The sequence below is a fragment of the Callospermophilus lateralis genome, chromosome 15 (assembly GCF_048772815.1).
Source record: "Callospermophilus lateralis isolate mCalLat2 chromosome 15, mCalLat2.hap1, whole genome shotgun sequence".
NCBI classification, from domain to species: domain Eukaryota; kingdom Metazoa; phylum Chordata; class Mammalia; order Rodentia; family Sciuridae; genus Callospermophilus; species Callospermophilus lateralis.
This window is the reverse complement of record NC_135319.1, coordinates 82,931,974-82,950,669: the sequence shown is the minus strand read 5'-3', so window position 1 is coordinate 82,950,669 and position 18,696 is coordinate 82,931,974. Positions and strand designations below refer to the sequence as shown.

Here is an 18,696-nt window from a genome sequence, read left to right as displayed (position 1 = left end):
GCAGGGGCGGAGGGCGAGGTTGTGGACGGCCCCCCGCAAGGCTGCCAGGGTCTTCTCGACAAGTACTGAGATTCCCCGTGTGACCCGGCCTGGTAGGACCCACTAAGGTGCGGAGCTGGGTCGGGGGACTTTACCCGCGGGAGTAGCCGGCTCTTTGGAACCCCGCGCGGAGCCGGGGCGCGTGCGCGTGGTGACATGGAGCAGCGCGCGCGCGGGGGTGGGCGGGGCACGCTGCCCAGCTCCTCCTCCGCGCCCGGCCTGGCGGCGACCGCCACTCCAGCCCTACGTAGGTCCCAGCAAGAGGAGGAAGCGCGAGGCCAGCGCCGCCAGACGCATGGAGCCCAACGTGCGCTTTTGGATCGCGGAACGCCGAGTACGCCCGGGCCCGCGTGGCTGGGGGCGGGGAGGGCGCGCCGCGTGGAAGCCACCTGGCCCTGGCGACCTTGGCGGCCCACGTGGCTGCCCTGCGACTCCTGTCCCTAGTCCCAAAATGGCCCTGGAGGATGCATCCCCCTCCCACCACCATCGCAGGCCCAGGAAGGGGGACGGAGGGGTAACCCAAGCTTACGGGTGGGCAGGGCGGCTGTTAGTGTGCATCCTTTATTCCCCAGACTGGGCTGGGGAGGGTCGCCACAAGGTCACCACCCAGAATCCCTTCGCCCACCCTCCCGCCCCTCCCCAGGAGCCTGGTACTACTGGTGTGTGCGGCCTGAGTTGCCCAGCAGCAGTTTGGGGAGATACAGGTCTGTTCAGGAGTTCCTGGCCTCCCACCCTTGATAGGTCAGACACTCAGTGAGTCCCCGGGTCGTCCCTGCACAGGAAGTTCCAGGGCTGATAGAAATGTGACCTGAGCCACAGAGGTTCATAAAAATTCTCCAGAAGCCTCATTTAAAAAGTACAAAGAAACAGGTGAAACCAGTTTTAATAATGTATTATTTAACCCCCAACAGATATGAAATAGCATTTCAACATGTAATCTAAAAACTTTTTTTTTTTTTTTTGGTACCAGGAATTGAACCCAGGGGCACTCAGTTCCTAAGCCACATCCCCAGCCCTATTTGGTATTTTATTTAGAGACAAGGTCTCACTGAGTTGCTTAGCCCTCGCTATTGCTGAGGCTGGCTTTGAACTTGCGATCCTCTTGTCTCAGCCTCCTGTTATTTGACTCATTTTTGGTACAATTCTTAAAAGCTAGGTGTGTATGCTATACCTAAGTCTATCCCAACACTTACCCCATTTCGTGCTCCATAACACACAGGGCAAGCTGGACAGTGGGGCCCCAGGCATTCCTTGCAGCCTTGACTTAAAAGTAGGGCCTTGCTTTATTTTGGGTGAAGAATATGAGAGGGGACCAGGAGTTCGAGTTCTCTGGGTAGAGCCAGGACTTAAAGGCTGAACCCCTGCAAAGTCTGGGGCCTGGTTGGGAGCCTCTTCTCCGCATGTGATCTGAGCTGCACTGACCCAGGCTTTACTGGAGTGTCTGTCTGTTCTTTACTATTGGGGCTGATAAGCCTTACAGAAACCAGAGGGCCAGGAAAGAGATTTTGAGACCTTCTAGGTTGTTCCTCTGAGGTCATATATGGGATGTGAACGCAGGTGTGTTTGATTGGGATGTTAACACTCGATGGCAGCTTGATCCTGAGTGGTCAGTCACAGACTACTGGCTGATCCTGGCTGTGTGGCCTGGACTCCATCCAGGAGCCCTTCTAAGCCTCAGCTTCCTTACCTCTAAAATGGGCATGTTATGAGGACTCCAGGAGGTGATTCCTCTAAAAGGCAGAACACAAGACAAGGCCGTAATAAGTTAAAAAGAAAAGAAGAAGCTCACTGTTACTGCGTCCATATGTCTGTTTTTCTGTTAACCCTTCTGGTCTTTTCTCCTTCAGTCTTTTGTTCAGAGGCTTCTTAAGTGGACAGAATTATTAGATCCTACAAACTTGACCACTTCAATTGTAAGTTCTTGTTTTCAGAGATGGTGAATTTGAAGATTGTGTGTGTGTGTGTGTGTGTGTTATTCCTTTCAAATGGGCTCGTTAGATTGAAAGAGTGATAAACATAAGCATACATCTGGTTAGCAGGGAATAGCACGCCTGCATCTGGGGTCAGAAAGTCAGACATCTTTCTGTGTAGCAGGACAGGCAGCCAGAGCCAGTCAGCAGCCTTGACCAAGGCCCCAAGGGAACAGGACACTGTGTCTGGGACTGTGAGAGAAGGCTGGCGTGGGAGCCAGTGAGGCAGAACTGTCAGCAAGGGGCCCTCAGCAAAGCCCAGTGCAGAAGGCCAGATAGCACCAGGTCACTGGGCCTTTGATGCAAGAAGAGGATCTTGGAGGACACACAATTCAGTGTGTCACTGAATTGAGCAGGGTTGGCATTTGTCCTCTGAGGCCAAGTGATGAGGGTTTGGTCTCTGTGTGGTGACAGCCAGAAGGATCAGTAAGATGGCAAGACTGTTCTGAGGATGGCTCGTCATCCCAATGAAAGATGAGGGTTTGAACCAGCATCACTGGGCATGACAAGGAGATGCCCTGTCACCAATAATAACCCTTCAGGGTATGACACTAAGGGAGACTTGCATATTCATGCTCAAGAGGTTTCTTACAGTTTTATTATAAAAGCCAGGAACTGGGGTCCCATAGTCCCCCATCAGCACGAAATAGATAATGTGGCATATCCCTGCAGGATCATGCCGAATAGCCATTTAAAGTGATGAACTTGTTATCTGTGTGTGTGTGTGTGTGTGTGTGTGTGTGTGTGTCTTTTTGTGGTGCTGGGAATCAAACCCAAGGCCTTGAACATGCTAGGCAAACACTTTACCACTGAGCCACACCCCCAGCCTTATGTTTTTCCATTTAACATTGTATATATTCTAAGTTTCCACTTAGTGAAACACTGAGGCCTGGGAATATAGCTCATTGGTTGAGTGCTTACCTGGTATGTACAAGGCCTTGGGTTTGACTAGATACATACACATACACACACATACACAAAAAACAAAACAAAACAAAACATGATGTCTGTAAAGTTTCGTGGAAAAAGCAAGAGGCAGAAAGTATATGCTATCTATTTGTTAATGGATACATGTGTTTGTGTATATGTAAGTATAAAAATAGGGACTGGAAAGGTATACCTGAACCTGAACTCATAATGGTGGTTTCCTGATAGGATGGGGAGGGATGAGATGGGGCCGGTGGGGGTAGTGGTAGTGGTAGCAGGGAATAATTGGTTTTGAAAAATAAAATGAAAGCAAATATAACCAAATGTTTAACAGTTGCTACTTCTGGGTAAGGGGATTAGAGCAGGCAGTCAAACTAAGATTATATTGTCCTTTGTATTTGATTTTCTTTCTCAGATTAAGAAAAGTTCAGGGAACTGAACTGATTAGACCTGTGGTAGGTAAGACAGGAGGCACTGCCAGTGTTCTGATTTGTACAACCAGGAAGGTAGTTGATGTCAACAAGCTGGGAAATTGGCCACACAAGCAGGGCTGCTGCTGGAGCTGTCCAGGAACCTGGAAGGTTTAAATCTGAGTGACATGTGGGACCATCCTAATGGAAAATTTCAGGGTAGAGAGCCTTAGTCTGCACACTGAAATCAGGTGTGCAGCTAAAATACTGATGACTCCTCTGTGTGTGCTGGTGAGTTGTGACTCTTCAGTGTGTAAAAATCTGAACAGTATTGAGATGACTGATTTCTTGGTACTTGATTACAGGAAAAAATAGAAAAATCGAGGCAACTGCTGTTTACCAGTGAAGATGCATACAGATTCGACGTGGATGACCAGAGGGTACGTCCCATGTGCTCAGCTGTGCCCAGTTGCCTTTAGGTGGTTCCATTGTGCATGGTGTGAAATCAGGTGGCATTTTGGCCATCAGTCTTGTCACTGTACATACTACCTAGGGATCAGCCTTGCAAAACTGGGTTAGTTTATTAAATGTAGTTAGAATTCCATCTCATAAACCACGTAGAATTGGGCATGTTACAATCCCAGTGGCACTGGAGGCTGAGGCAAGAGAATTACAAGTTCAAGACCAGCCTCAACAACTTAGCAAGACCCTGTCTCTAAATAAAATTAAAAGAACTGGGGATACAACTCAATGTTAAAACACCTCTGGGTCAATCTCCAGTATGAAAAAAAGGCAATTGCTTGTTCTTTTTTCTTTTTCTTTTTAGATTAAAAATGCTTGGAAAACAAGCCTCGTAAGTTTCAGCTCCTTTCTAGTTTTTAGTCTCCTAAAATCACAAAACCAAACCTCCAACTAACCTTTGCATCTGTCCCTTTGAAGTCAACCGTGCATCCTGACAGCAGCAGGCTGATACCCATTCTTTTCCGACCTGCAGGTGAGCTGGTTCTCATTTCAGAGGTGGGTTGGGAAGGGCTGGAGTTGTAGCACAGTGATAGAGCACTTGCCTGGAACATGTGAGACCCTGGGTTCGATCCTCAGCACCACATAAAAAAATAAATAAATAAAAATAAAGATATTGTGTCTGTCTGCAACTAAAAAAAGAAGAAGAAGAAGAAGTGTGTTGGAAGATATGATTTGCAGAAAACCCTGCCTGCTTTATTTATTTATTTTATTTTTTGTGGTACTGGGGATTGAACCCACTCGACTGCTCAGCTACATCCCTTTTATTTTTTGAGACAGGGTCTTGCTAAATTGTGAGACTGGGGGCTGGGGATGTGGCTCAAGCGGTAGCGCGCTCGCCTGGCATGCGTGCGGCCCGGGTTCGATGCTCAGCACCACATACAAACAAAGATGTTGTGTCCGCCAAAAGCTAAAAAATAAATATTAAAATATTAAAAAATAAATAAATAAATAAATTGTGAGACTGACCTGGAACTTAGAATCCTCCTGCCTCAGTCTCCTGAGTCTCTGGGATTATAGCCTGTGCCGCCTTGCCTGATTGCCTGGTCTATTTTATTCTACTTTTTCCCTAAAGGGATTTCTGTGGAAATTCTGGAAGCCACAGCTTCAAAAGAATACTTGAAAGGTCTGGTGTTGACACTGAACAGCAGGCTCAGGGCCCAGAGCTGATTCAGTCCTATGGAAAGATCTGGGCTTTTGGAACAAGCACCAGGCCTGTGGGTAAATCTCACCCTGCACCCTCAGGCCCCCGGAGCACGCCAGGATGCAGCTTGTCAAAAACTGGATCAGAGCTGGCCTCTTGTAAGGGCCACTTATAAGACAGCCTCAGCAATATAGCAAGGCCCTCAAGGGCTGGGGATGTGGCTCAGCAGTTAAGTACCCTGGGTTTAATCCCCAGTACCCAGAAAATAGCATTAAGGGGGGAAAACTTAGCATCAGGTAGTACATAGTGACCCTGTGTGGACGGTAAGGCCATCTGTAAGCGAGGCTTTGTGGACATCCTGAGAGACCATCCCAGACTTCACCTGTAAGGTGTTAAGTGTGTCCACCGCTGGCCTTCAGGGAGAGGGCCTGGGAGGGCTGGGGGCAGCCCTCTGCTTAGGTCTTTCTTACTGTGCTGTTTTAACTTTCTGCCATGTGCAGCTGGTTGTTATTTTTATTGTGAGGTGAGGAGTATAAATCGTTCCCTGAGGCCTGAGCCCTGGGGAGGCTGGAGAAGGGCCTTCAGGGAGCGGCACCCTGGAGGCCACCTCTGCCGTAGCGGCCATGGTCACTGATGCTCTGCTCTTCTCTGCCAGCTTTCCTGCCTTTGACGGTACCCGCGGTGAGTAAGCCGTCATTCACCCTAAGGTTTGGGAGGACGTGAACTCTCTCTTGACCTTGGCCACGTCTCCCAGCGCTGGACCCTTGTCCTGGGCCTTCCTAAAACATGATGGCCGTGGACCCCACCTGTGGCCATGGTTGCTGTTCCTATATCAGCACCCCCGCCCACTTACCAGTGTGGCTTCAGGCTTCTTGCAGGCCCATGTCACCAGGGTGTCCTTTTTCTAGTCTCTTACTATACAAAGCACCGTAGAAGAGGCCCGTGAGTTAAGGTGTGCAGCTTCCTGTGGTTGTCTGTCACCTCCAGTGTCAGTCAGCTCTCTGTCACTAGAACAAATACCTGAGATAGTCAGTCAGCTTATGAAAATAAAAGATTTGCTCTGGCTTTGAAGGTCTTGGGCCGTGATAGTGGACGCATTGCTCCTGGGCCTGGGGCGGGGCAGCACACCACTGTGGAAGTGCGTCGCCTCGTGGCAGCTGTGAGCAAAAGAGAGAAAAGAAGAGACGGGGGTCCCACAGTCCCCTCTGAGGTCATGCCCCCAGTCACACAAAGACCTCACGCCAGGCCCACCTCTTCGTGTCCACAACCTCCTAGTGTCACCAAGCCTTTAACACACACAGTTACAGCCCCCCTGGGAAACATTCAGGTCTAAACTAATAGCACCTTCTTTCCCCAATTCCCCCTGACACCCTCTAAGCGCTTCTCAGCTGGGACACTGAACTCCCTTCCAGGAACGTCCTCCCACTGGGAGGTGCTCTTCGTCACGTCCCTGGGTGGTCGCTGTGCCACACCTGCCCCCTGTTTGCCTCCCTTGGCAAGTACATGGGCTGGCAGGAGCTCCCAGTGTCCTCGGAGCCTTTGGTTCAGGGCCTGCTGGGTGCTCGCCCATATGGGCTGTCCACTGGCAATCATGCATCTGCCACCCTCCTGCTGTCCCAGCCCCTGAGGGGCGCAGTGCTGCGGCTCCCTTGGGAAGTCCTGTGCTGCTGCCAGCTCTGCCTCCTCCAGACACGTGCAACTCTGCTTCGTTTTCTTCTTCAAGGTATTTTTGTCAATGATGCCAGCAAAAGGGATGAAGTCCATGATTTTACCCCAGGTAGTAGCAATTCCTATCTCCCGGTGTTGGGTTCTGTTGTGCTTGAAACCAGGCTGAGGCCCGCATGCCTTTCATTCTGCAGGTTTCCTTATATGCCTACACCACAGGGTTCACCATGGTCAACGGAAACGCAAGTTATGTGAGTGTCCTGGAACCCAGAAGGGATGTGATTTGGGGTTATTTCTTCTGGAGGTTATTTCTTTTGTCTGTGTGTGTGGTTTAGGTTTCTGTTGTTGTTGCTTAAGTTATTCTTGCTGGGCAAAACTGTGCATTTGCTAACTATGTACTTCTCTTTTCCTTAAGAGTCACAGTCTACCAGCAAAAATATTATTAGGAGCAGGAGTAATTGCTTCTTCCACCTTCTTTGGGGTAGGTATTTTTACAACCTGTCAAATCTTTTTTATTCCTCAGAATCAAAAAAGCTTTATTCTGATTATAAATTTATATTCTAACCTAAACGACTTGGGAGGTGTGAATAGGAAAGTGACTGTGGGCCAGTCACCTCAAAATCAGGACCCTGAATTTCTAGGCATGCCCAGTGTGCCCTTTGGGCTCACATCTGTGGATTCAACCAACTGTGGATTGAAAGTATTTAAAAAAAATTGTGTCACGGAGCTGAGGTTGTGGCTCAGCGATAGAGCACTCGCCTAGCACGGGCAAGGCCCTGGGTTCGATCCTCAGCACCACATTAAAATAAATAAAGATATTGAGTCCAACTACAACTAAAAAAAAATAAATATTTTTTAAAAATTGTGTCTGAACTGAACATATACAAATGCTTTTTTTTCTTCTTGTCATTATTCCCTAAACAATGCAGTATAATAGTTATTTACATCACATTTACCTTGTATTTGGCATTATAAGAAATCCGGAAATGATTTAGAGTATTTTTATGGGAGGATAGGGATAGGTTATATGCAAATAATATGTCATTTTATATAAGGGACTGGAGAAGCCTCTGATTTTGACATCCCGGGTGAGTCTTGGAACTAATCCCCTATGGATACTGAGGGATGACTATACTTAGTACTGTTATCTTTTTAAAAATTAACTTATGCAGCACAGATGTACTGTTCAAGTTAGACTGCGGCAATGTGTTGCTTTGAATACCCAGACACTGAAGTGGTTAAAATGTGGCCTAGAGTCAGACAAGCCTGAATTCCCATCCTGGCTCAAGCCCTTCGCAGCTCTCTGACTCTGACGAAGTATATAAGCTAAGCAAGCCCTCACCTACTCCTGGAATGAACAAGGATAACACCTCAGTGTCACAAGAATTCAAACAAATGAAAATGCTGGGAGTGTAGCTCAATGGTAGAGCACTTACCTAGCACATGCAAGGCCCAGGTGTAGTCCCCAGCACCATTAAAAGAAAAAAAAAAAAATGCATGTGCTCACTGGCCACCATCTGCCCTGAGACTAGGTCAGTGTTTTAGCTTTGCTTTTAGGTGTGTTTGGCTGATTTTTTTGTTTCCATGCAATAAGGATCTTTCTCTCTTTCTAGTTAATCCCACATTTGGTACAAATGAAGTATCATCTGGATAACCCTTGGATCAAAAGAGCCTTACCGATTGTCTTTCTTGGTGAGTTATAAGGGCTGGGCACATGCAGTTCTGCTTGTTGTTGTGGGCTCTGAGTTTCCCTCTGTCTCCAGAGACCCTGGCCCCCTTGGCCACATTGAGACTGATGGCCCCCACCATCTGCAACTTACCAGGGCCCCAAGCCCAGATGGGGTCTGTGGTTTGAGAGATGGCACTTTCTCTGTAGATACCCTTTTAATTCAGAGGACAAACATAAGCCTAGAAACACAAATACACTTTTTTTCCTTCAGTTCTAGGGATCAAACCTAGGGCCACATGCATGCTAGGCAAGTACTCTACCCTGGAGCTGACCCTCAGCCCCCACGTACCACATTCTAAAGACTATCTGCACAAACCCTCTATTTCCACCTCTTCACTTAATCCTGACAGCAACTTATTGGTGGGAAATATTCTTCCCACTTATAGGTGAAGAGACTGAGGCACAGGGAGATTAAGTCACTTGCTGAGGGTCACACAGTAAGCAAGCACTAGTATAGGAATTCCAACCTAGCGATCGGACTCCACAAGGGGTGGCAGAGGTATTCACTGAATATTTTGTGTTCACCAGCCTGCAAGTTCACTAGTTCATGTTCCACATTTGGGTTTGGGAATCAAAGCAGTTTGAAGAGTTGGCAGAATGACATCATTGGGAAAATTATGTTACAAAAGCCTAAGTGGTTGGCTGGGCCTGTGGGAGGTGACCATTTGAGGGTCAGGAGGAAAGCAACTGTCCAAGAAGAGCTGGAAATGGACACAGCCCTTTAAAGATGTCCTTTTTCTGGGCTGAAACTCTTCCTTTGGTTTCATGTTCTTTTCCTTACATCCACAGCACAAGTCAGTGGAATGAATGTTTTTGCTTCTCGGAGTTTGGAGCCTGTCCAAGGGATTGAGGTCATGGACAAGGATGGCAATGTCATAGGACGTTCCAGAAGAGCTGGGAGAAAGGTACGGGGGCTTTGGAGCTCAGCTGCTGGCCCTTTGGGCAGAGTTGGATTTTCTGTTTCCTCTTTTCTTGTTCCCATCCCCCACCTCATGCCACCAAGAGTTTCTGCATTTTACACTCTGAAGTTTAGAAGATGGCACACTGGTTTAGACAGTGCTTCAGTCTTGAGGCAGTTTCTTCTTTGGGAAACCAGTTTTTGCCCTTAAGGTCTTTAATGGCCATCCACATTATGGAGGAGGGTCTTCTCCCTTGTGTCAATAGATTGTAGATGTGAACATATCCCATAGCAAAACACTCCACATCAGCAGCTTGGTTAATGTTTGGTTCAATAACTAGATACTTTTGCCAAGCTGGTCCATAAGTCTGACCATCATGAGGGGCATCGTATGAGCTAGTGTGAGGCCTCCTTCTTCCGTTCAGTATCCATCCTTCCAGCGTGTGCTGCCGGGGGCCCTCTTGGAGACAACCCCCTCCCAGCCTGCCCTGCCCTCCTGCTCTCTGTCTACCTCACAGCAGATTTCTCTACCATCTTCATCTGTAGAGACCAGTCTGTTGTCAAGGATGGGCCTGGGAAAGAAATCCAGTCCTCTGAAGTCAAACTCATTTAAATGTCCTCAATTATTAATCATTTTTAACATTAGTTTATTCTTTTGTTCAATTCAGCAAGTAGCCTCCATGTGTGTTTCATTTATAAGAAACTAGAATGGTCTATGGTAGTTTCATTTTGGATAGGGACTTTTAAAATTATATACACACATATACTTATACATATATGCCCATATTTATACATATACATATGCATGTTTATATACACAGATGTATGTATATGTGTGCTTATATACATATAAATACATTACATATATGTATAAATATGCACATAGATTTTTTTTTTTCTGTTTTTTTTTTTTTTGCAATACTGGGAATTGACCCCAGGGCCTCGTGCATGCTTCATTTTCCACTCAGTTTTAACTTCCAGGTGGTGGTATTGCCTTGAGCCATCCATACAGCTGAAGAGCGAGAGCCAGTGGTAATCAGCACATGGCCGCCTAGCTCTTCCTGCTTGCCTAGCACTGCTGGGCTCTAGAGACCCAAGCCCTTATCAATGAGAACCTCTGCTTCCAGGAGAACCCACCCAGGCTCCCAAGGGCAGGGAGCTCAGGCCTGATAGACACTGAGTTTGTCTCACCAGCAGAAATTTCAATTCTTGCATAAGGGCCAATCGAGGGCCAAAAAAAAAAGGCTTGATCGGCTGCTTTTAAAAAAAAAAAAAAGTATTTGTCTCTTAAGAATAGTGTCTGCCACTGTGCGTAAGCGTAAGCAGTCTTCTACGTTTCCCTGTCACTGAAAGGCTTATTTTGTTTGGCTAAAATTTCAGAAACTTCGTAACCAGCAGTATCTGATTGTAATAAGGCACCTGGGATCAGATTTCAGGAGGTCGGTCCCAGTTGTTCCCCCCTGGCCTTGTAAGCCACTCACTTGCAAACAGGGGTGAGTCTACCCATGACGGGCATCTTGTTTGGAATGACCTTCTGTTTTACACACAGGACAGGTGGACAGAGGCATCTTGCCCACCAGCGTGGAAATGCCATGCTCAGCAGCCCCTGTTCTTTTCCTGAAGCCAAAGGATTCTACTTCATGTTCTTGAAACTTATTTAAAAAATGACCCTCTCGGCTCCTTCTGATCTTGTGTGGGGAAGGGCCATCCCTGCCCAGGGACCTGGAGCCCAGTGTGGGTGTGTGTTGGTACGGTCTGTGGGTGGTGGTATGAGCAGAGGGCAGGCCGCAGGCCCCAGGAGAGGAGCCTGGGAAGGTAGGTTGTAGCCAAGTCATGGAAAACAGCAAGGGGAGGAAGGAGCGCAGGGAAGGCGGGAAAGGTGTGCCTGTACATTTTTTTGGTGATACTAGGGGGGGAAGCCAGGGCCTCACACATGCTAAACAAGTGTCCTTCCACTGAGCCACGTCCCCAGCCCCTTGCCTGTTCTTGAGCACAGGAGAGTGCTGTTTGTCTGCTCAGGGGCTGGCTCTGAAGTTAACATGTGAAAGCTGGGCACAACAACATAGTCCTGACTCAGGAGGCTGAGGCAGGAGGATCACAGGTTTGAGACCAGCCATTTTAAAAAATAATAAGGGCTAATGCAGCTCAGTGGCAAAGCTCCCCTGGGTTCAATCCCTGATACCAAAAAAAATAAATAAAATTAACATGTGAACCATTTTATAGTCAGATATTCTCTTCAGAGTCCCTAAAATTGCGCTCAAGAATTCATGGTCTTGTGCTTATAATCCATATAATTATACCATTAAGTGTTTAACATATGGAATTTTTTTTTTTTTTTTGTACCAGGGATTGAACCCATGAGTGCTTAACCACTGGGCCACATCCCCAGCCTTTTTTATTTATTTTTTTTAATTTTGAGACAGGGTCTCGCTAAGTTGCTTAGTGTCTCTCTAAAATTGCTGGGACTGACCTTGAACTTGTGATCCTCCTGCCTCAGCCTCCTGGGTTGCTGGGATTACAGGTGTGCACCACCGCACCTGACTTAATATATGCAATTTAATGTTTAATATTTAACACATGGAGCAAGATACAGTAGAGAAAAAAGATGATACTTTAAAAAAAATTTTTCCCCATGGTTCTGGGCGTGCTGGCAAGCCTCTACCACTGAGCTGCCCCCTGGTCCTATAGAACACTTTATATCCCACAGGTGAGGGCTGGGTCCTGACATTTGGTCTTGAGAGGGGCAGTGCTGTAGCAGCATACTCAGCTGGGCTTCTGTTGACATCCCCATGAGTAGGGAGGAACCCCTGGGGAGCAGGTCCAGGTCCAGGCTATGAGGCAGAGACCTGGGTTGAGAGGAAAATACACCGTGAACTGAAGGGGCAGATCCAGGGTTCCCTCCAGCAAGGCTGCCATCTGATTCTGAGGCTTTGTCTGGAAGCTGCCTTGGTTCTTACATGGTGGGAGCTCATTTGGGTGGTTCTGTGGCCTGATGGAGACATTTGTGAGTTCGGGGAGGTAAATCCTCTTTTACTCCTCCTGGCGCCAGCCCTGCTGTCCTGCTGCGCCTGGCCTGGAGAGGACAGTGAAAGTGTCACTCACTTATTTCCAGTACCTTCTTTTTCTGGGTGGGAAAGGGAGTTGTGTTGGCTCATCTCTGTCACAAGATCTTTCATTTCACTTTGTGTCCTAAGCTGTTCTCTTTGTGTTTTTATCAGGCCGTTAGAGAAACAGCAGTCTCCAGGGCAGTGCTGTTTGGGACCTCGGCTTTTATTCCTGAAGTCTTCACCTACTTTTTTAAAAGGTAAGAGGGGCTGGGCACAGTGGCACAGGCCTGTAATCTCAGCAGCTCAGGGGCTGAGGCAGGAGGATCCCAAGTTCAAAGCCAGCCTTAGCAACTTAGCGAGGCCCCAAGCAATTTAGTGAGACCCTGTCTCAAAATAAAAAATAAAAAAGGCTGGGATGTGGCTCAGTGGTTAAGTATCCCTGGGTTCAATTCCTGGTACCAAAAAGAAACAAGGTAAGAGGGACATTCATCTCCCCAAGTAGGAATAACATTTTGAAGGTCAAACCCCTTATAAAACTTGTCTGATACTGAGACTAGAGGGAGAGTGGGAGGAGGGGGCTTCAGTGAACTTCCTGCTAAGCACCTCTCAGAGTTAAGATGATTGATCAGGGAAGGTGTGGAAATCCAGAGATGCACATTGCAGCAATCCTGGAAGCTAGCCCAGGCCCTGCCCTGAGTCTGCTCTGTGTCCTTGGGCATATCAGAGGACTCTCTGAGCCACATTCCTTTACTTCTAGAATGATAGATTTGGATAATTTGCAGGTTTGCCCAGCTCTGATGTGCTATGAACTTTGCTCAAGCTCCCCTCTCCCCTAACTGAGCAGGTTTTAAATGAGCTTGAGAGCAGGCATGGTGGCACATTCCTATAATCCCAGAGACCTGGAGGCTGAGGCAGGAGGGTACAGCCTCCACCAGACCCTGATCTCAGACCACTGTGCTGGGTGGGGTTCTATGCATGTTATACTGTCTTACACTCTCCCAAGGTCAAGGTCAGTGTCACATCCTTGTCTGGACCAGTGGAGGCTCTGGAGTCTGACCTTTTGTGCTGTGGGGCTTGGGGCAGGTTGCTTTACCTGAACAAAAATCAGTGCTTCTGTTTCCTCATTTCTGTGGAGGGGTTGGTGGCCACACAGACCTCCCAGGCTCTGGGGTCGGATGAGCAAGGGCAGGAGCACTCATCTCCTAGCGATGCTGCAAGTTGAGCTGCCAGTGTGACTGCTTCACTGCCTGCTCGTGGGTTATATGGTAACCAAGGCCTGGGCCTGCAGCTACACAGGAGGCGGGATTAGCCACCATGAGAGTAGGCCAGCCCCAAAATGTTTAGTAAAATTTGTGAGCTTTACCTGGTGTCTTCTAGAACCCAGTTTTTCCTGCAAAATCCACAATCCTTATGGACCCTAAAACTGTCCTGTACTCTCCTGGTGATGGGGGTGATGGTGCCCGTGTCTTTCAGTATGTTTCCACAAATTGGACAGGTAAGTCCTCTGATTTCTTCTCAGAGGGAAAATGGGATTTTATTTCATTATCATGAGAGTAATAGAAATTATTATTTTTTAAATACAAACTTTATCAAAGTATAAAACAAAATAATATTTAGACATAATTCCATTTCCCAAATATCTTGTCGTTTTGAATTCTGTCTTTTTAAAAAATATTTTTAGTTGTAGATGGACATAGTGGCTTTATTTTGTTTATTTACTTATTTATGTGGTGCTGAGAATCAAACCCAGTGCCTCACATGTGCTAGGCAAGCCGTCTACTACTGAGCCACAACACTGGCCCTGGATTCTGTTTTTCTTTTCTTCTCTCTTTTTTTTTTAATATTTTATTTACATTTTAGTTTTCGGCGGACACAACATCTTTGTTTGTGCGTGGTGCTGAGGATCGAACCCGGGCCGCACCCATGCCAGGGGAGCGTGCTACCACTTGAGCCACATCCCCAGCCCCAAGGATTCAGTTTTTCTTAACAGTATATCATAAATAGTTTTCTGGAATATTAAAAAAAAAAACTTTAAAAGGTATTAAAGAATTTTTAATTTCTCCATATTTCACAGCACTCCCCCATCCATCACAACTTCTGCAGTAGTGGACACAGTCCCTGTCTACACCAATGTGATGACCACTAGACACATGTGTCTACCGAGCACTTGAAATGTGGCTAGTGTGACTAAGGGACTGAATTTTATTACTTTGATTAATTAATTAATTAATTTTGTAGTGCTGGGGATAGAATCTAGGGCTCCACACATGCTGGGGAAGTGTTCTACTTGCAGGCAACATTCTTTGCCCAAGAATATTAAATTTAATTTTAACTTATGTGCTCACATGTAGCTAGTGGCTACTGTGATAGCACAGTTCTAGAGACAGTTTATAATATATTGTAATTTAATTTGTAATGACTGCTTGGATTCAAATTCCCAGCTTTTCCATTATCTTGGTCAATTTTCTGTTTCCTTATCTATTGAAGAGAGTCCAAGGTAATAGTAACAGTGTCTCAGAAAAGGGTTGTTCTTTATATATTTATTCTGTATCTATTTAAAATTCTGCTGCTGGGGAAGAAGAGAACAGACATTGGGGGACAGGTAATAGTCTCTCACGGGTATTTTCAGGAAGGATAGTGGGTTGAGTGTGGAAATCTCAAGAGACCAGAGGCAGGAAGTGGAGTCCATCTCCAGGTGTGGCCCCAAGCACCAAGATCTGCTGGACCTTGAAAATACCTGCCCCCAACAATATCAACAACAAAAAGCTCCCTTTTCTGAGTGTGGGAGGTGCTCAAGGAAGTAAGACCAGCAGCTTGTGAATGGTTGTTGCTGAGTGGGTATGGGGGTACCTAATGCCTGTCCTGGGCTATTGGGGATTCTTACCTCCCTGTCCCATCATGGGTGACCAGCTGCATTCACAGAAGCCCAAGGATGGGAGGGGTTCAGTGCCCAGGGCATCTCTGGAAGGCCAGAGGCTGCATTGCCTTCTAGAACTGGCCAGGGAGTTTGTCCCTCCAGAGCTTTGCTGGCCACGAGATGGCCTAGAGATGGGTATTGGATGGTGTGAAGGGATAGCTGTTCATTTTGTTAGGTGTGATAATAGCACAATAGTTGTATAACTACATGGAAAAGTTTTTTTAATCATTTGAAATTTCATACTGAAGTATTTGTAAGCAAAATGGTACATCTGAGAATTCCCTCAAAATACTCAAGAAAATCCAGGCATGGTTGTGCACACCTGTGATCCTAGCAACCCAGGAGGCTGAGGAAGGAGGATGGTAAGTTCAAGGCCAGGCTTAGCAACTTTGTGAGATCGTATTTCAAAATAAAAAACAAAAAGGGCTGGGGATGTGACTCAGAGGTTAAGTGCCCCTGGTAACCGTGCCCCCAACAACAATATCAACAACAAAAAGCTCCCATTTCTGGGTGTGGGAGGTGCTCAAGGAAGTAAGACCAGCAGCTTGTGAATGGTTGTTGCTGAGTGATAAGCACGTGAAGGACCATTATATTCTTTCTACATTTTTTGGTTGGTTGTTTTATCATACCAGAGATGTTTAACCACCGAGCCACATTCCTAGCCCTTTTCTTTTCTTTTTAATATTTATTTTTCAGTTGTAGTTGGACATAATAACTTTATTTTATTTATTTATTTTCATGTGGTACTGAGGATCAAATCCATGACCTTGTACATGTTAGGCAAGCACTCTACTGCTGAGCTACAACCCCTCTTTTTTTAAAAAAATACTTTGTTATAGATGGCACAATACCTTTATTTTATTTATTTATATTTATGTGGTGCTGAGGATTAACAGGGCTTCACACATGCTAGGCAAGTGCTCTATCACTGAGCCACAACCCCAACCCCCCTTTTCATTTTTTGAGACAGGCTTTCACTAAGTTGCTTAGGGCCTCATTAAATTGCTGAGACTGGCTTTGAACTTGTGATCCTTCTGCCTCAGCCTCCCAAGCTACTGGGATTACAGGCCTGCACCACTGCACCCCGTCTACATTTGTTTACAACTGAAATGTTCCATTAACAAGTTTTTAAGAAGTTAGATGATCCTTTTAGCTATCGGTTAGATATTACTGAAAGAGATGGACTGAGTGAAATGGTTACTCTCAGAAAATGCTTTTTAAAAACTTGATTTCTAAAGCAGAAGTCATGAGTGTAAATATTGAGGATTTAACTTTGTTTTTCAGATAAAGTACAGTAAACTTGAAGAGGAAATTCAGGCTTTGACGGAAGAAACAGAACTGTTCTACAACAGAGGGGTGTAGGCACCAGTTATAAGTGATTCTGGCTCCTGCTTGAAGACCTCCCTGCCCTCCAGGTTTCAGTTCAGAAAACCCTGCCGAACGTCCCTGGGAACCCCTAGAAGCAGGATGGCTTCTAGGGACTTTGAGGCTGGTGGAAGACGTGATGGGAGTGTGTCCTGACCAACACCCCACGTGAGGCTGCTGATCAGCAGCAGCCTGTGAGAGGACTGTGCAACTGCTAATGAACTTTGTCTAAAGCTGAATATTGAAACAGTACAATGAAGGGTGCACCTGGCCCAGGAGGTGGGCACTAAAATGACATCCCATCTCCAGATAAGCGCAAGCAGCCCTGTTTCCCTCCTCGCTCACTCCATCCTGGACAACCTGCAAGTCCTGCCATGCTGCCCACTGTGCTGTACCCGCTGCGCACTGACAGGAGGCTCTCTGCCTCCTTCCACAGAAAACCAAGGATGTTGGCCAGCAGTGACCTCCTGGCTGGCGCCCAATTAGCAAACCTCCTCCACTCACACCCAGCCTGTCCATGTAAGGTTACCTGTCCCTAGGTTCTGGGCTCCTCCCTTTGGACCTCAGGGCCTTGCACTACAGCCTCTGCAGTCCCCTCTAGCCTCAGCCTCCCTCTCTGTTGGCTCCTCCCCAGGAGCATTTAAACTGCCTCATTAAAAAAGCAAAAATCCATCCACAGTCAGTGCGCACTGCATCAGCCCAGCTTCCATTCTGCCAAAACTGCTCTCACCAGTGCCACCCAAAGGCCTCACTGCCACCATGCTGGGCCCTCTGACAGTCCTGGTCCTGAGGCTCTTATCCAGCTGCCTGCTGCACCTGGCTCTTGGGATGCCCATGGACTCCTCACACTGGCTGTGTGGACAGGAGCCCTGGTGGCCTTAACCCCCTCCTCCTCCCTCCTGGTCAGCAGATTGGCCCATCTAGTCAAGAGTCCAGAACACTTCATGATCTCTGCTGCCAGCTAAGCCCAGTGCAGCAGTCCCCCCTGCTGGTGCTCCTCATCTGCTGCACCAGCCTGCTTTTCTAAACCATGCCTGAGAAGCTACCCAGTGTGTCAAGTCCATGCCTTGCCATGCCCCACAGGAGCTTCTGCCTTACTCATCTCTCGCCATTCCCTCTCCTCATTGTTCTTCCATGGGCTCTGGTCTCCTCCGGACCTTCACATAAGCTCTTCCCTCTGCTCTGCCTCCAGGAGACTTCCAGGATTCACAGTGCTGAACTCTGTGTCCCTGCCCCAGTGCTCCCATAGTGCCCCATGTTTCCTATGTGGGATTTAAGTCTGGCCACAATGAAGTACAACCTGTTGGCTCATCCTATTCCCCCCAGTAAGACTTCATGTGCCTGCAGAGCAGGGACTGTTGATACCAGGGTAGCCCCAGGATATAGCCTAGGGCATGGCACAGAGGTGGGCCACACACTTGGGTACTGGAGCAGTGTCTCCAAATGCCCTACCCAGACCACCAAAGAATGTTTCTGTGACTCACTTTTCCCTTGGTTAGAATAACAGTTATTTCCAAACTTAGTAAAAAGGAGTTTTACAGAAGCCTATAGAACAAAACCAGTAAAAATTACCTACTAGATGGCTCAGTCTGGCCACAGGCTTACTTTAAATTAAAGGTAGAGATCAAGATGGAAAAAAGGAGGTGGGTGCAGTGGCACATCCTGTAATCCCAGCTACCCAGAAGGCTGAGGCAGCAGGATCACAAGTTTAAGGTCAGCTCGGGCAACTTTGTAACACCCTGTCTCAAAATAAAAAGAGCTGGGGATGTAGATCCACGGTAGACCACTTGCCTAGCATGTGTGAGGCTCTGGATTCAATCCCCAGTACTGGTCAGGGGTTGGGGTTGGGGGCACGCAGGGGGAATGGGCTGGGTGCAGTGGTATATACCTGTGATCCCAATGATTTGGGAAGCTGAGGCAGGGGGATCACAGGTTCAAGTCCAGCACTAATGCAAAGTAAAGAGGGCGGGGGATACAGGACAGTGGTAGAGCGCCCTGGGTTAAATCCCAGTGCACATACACAGGCAGATAATGGACAAAGGCTTAATGGAGGTTCAGCCACTTAC

The 18,696-nt window shown here is 47.2% G+C and overlaps 1 protein-coding gene across 1 annotated transcript; it reads left to right on the top strand.

Annotated features, from left to right (window-relative positions):
• The first annotated feature begins 263 nt into the window (after positions 1 to 263).
• Sfxn4 (sideroflexin 4) lies at positions 264 to 18,402 on the top strand. The gene is made up of 14 exons (XM_076834146.1): positions 264 to 373; positions 1,887 to 1,952; positions 3,712 to 3,786; positions 4,173 to 4,199; positions 4,286 to 4,340; positions 5,665 to 5,690; positions 6,733 to 6,786; positions 6,869 to 6,925; positions 7,090 to 7,155; positions 8,288 to 8,366; positions 9,193 to 9,308; positions 12,520 to 12,605; positions 13,726 to 13,843; positions 16,550 to 18,402. The coding sequence occupies exons 1-14, from the start codon at positions 335 to 337 to the stop codon at positions 16,625 to 16,627; spliced, it is 942 nt and encodes a 313-aa protein (XP_076690261.1). The 5' UTR covers positions 264 to 334; the 3' UTR covers positions 16,628 to 18,402.
• The last annotated feature ends 294 nt before the right edge of the window (positions 18,403 to 18,696 follow it).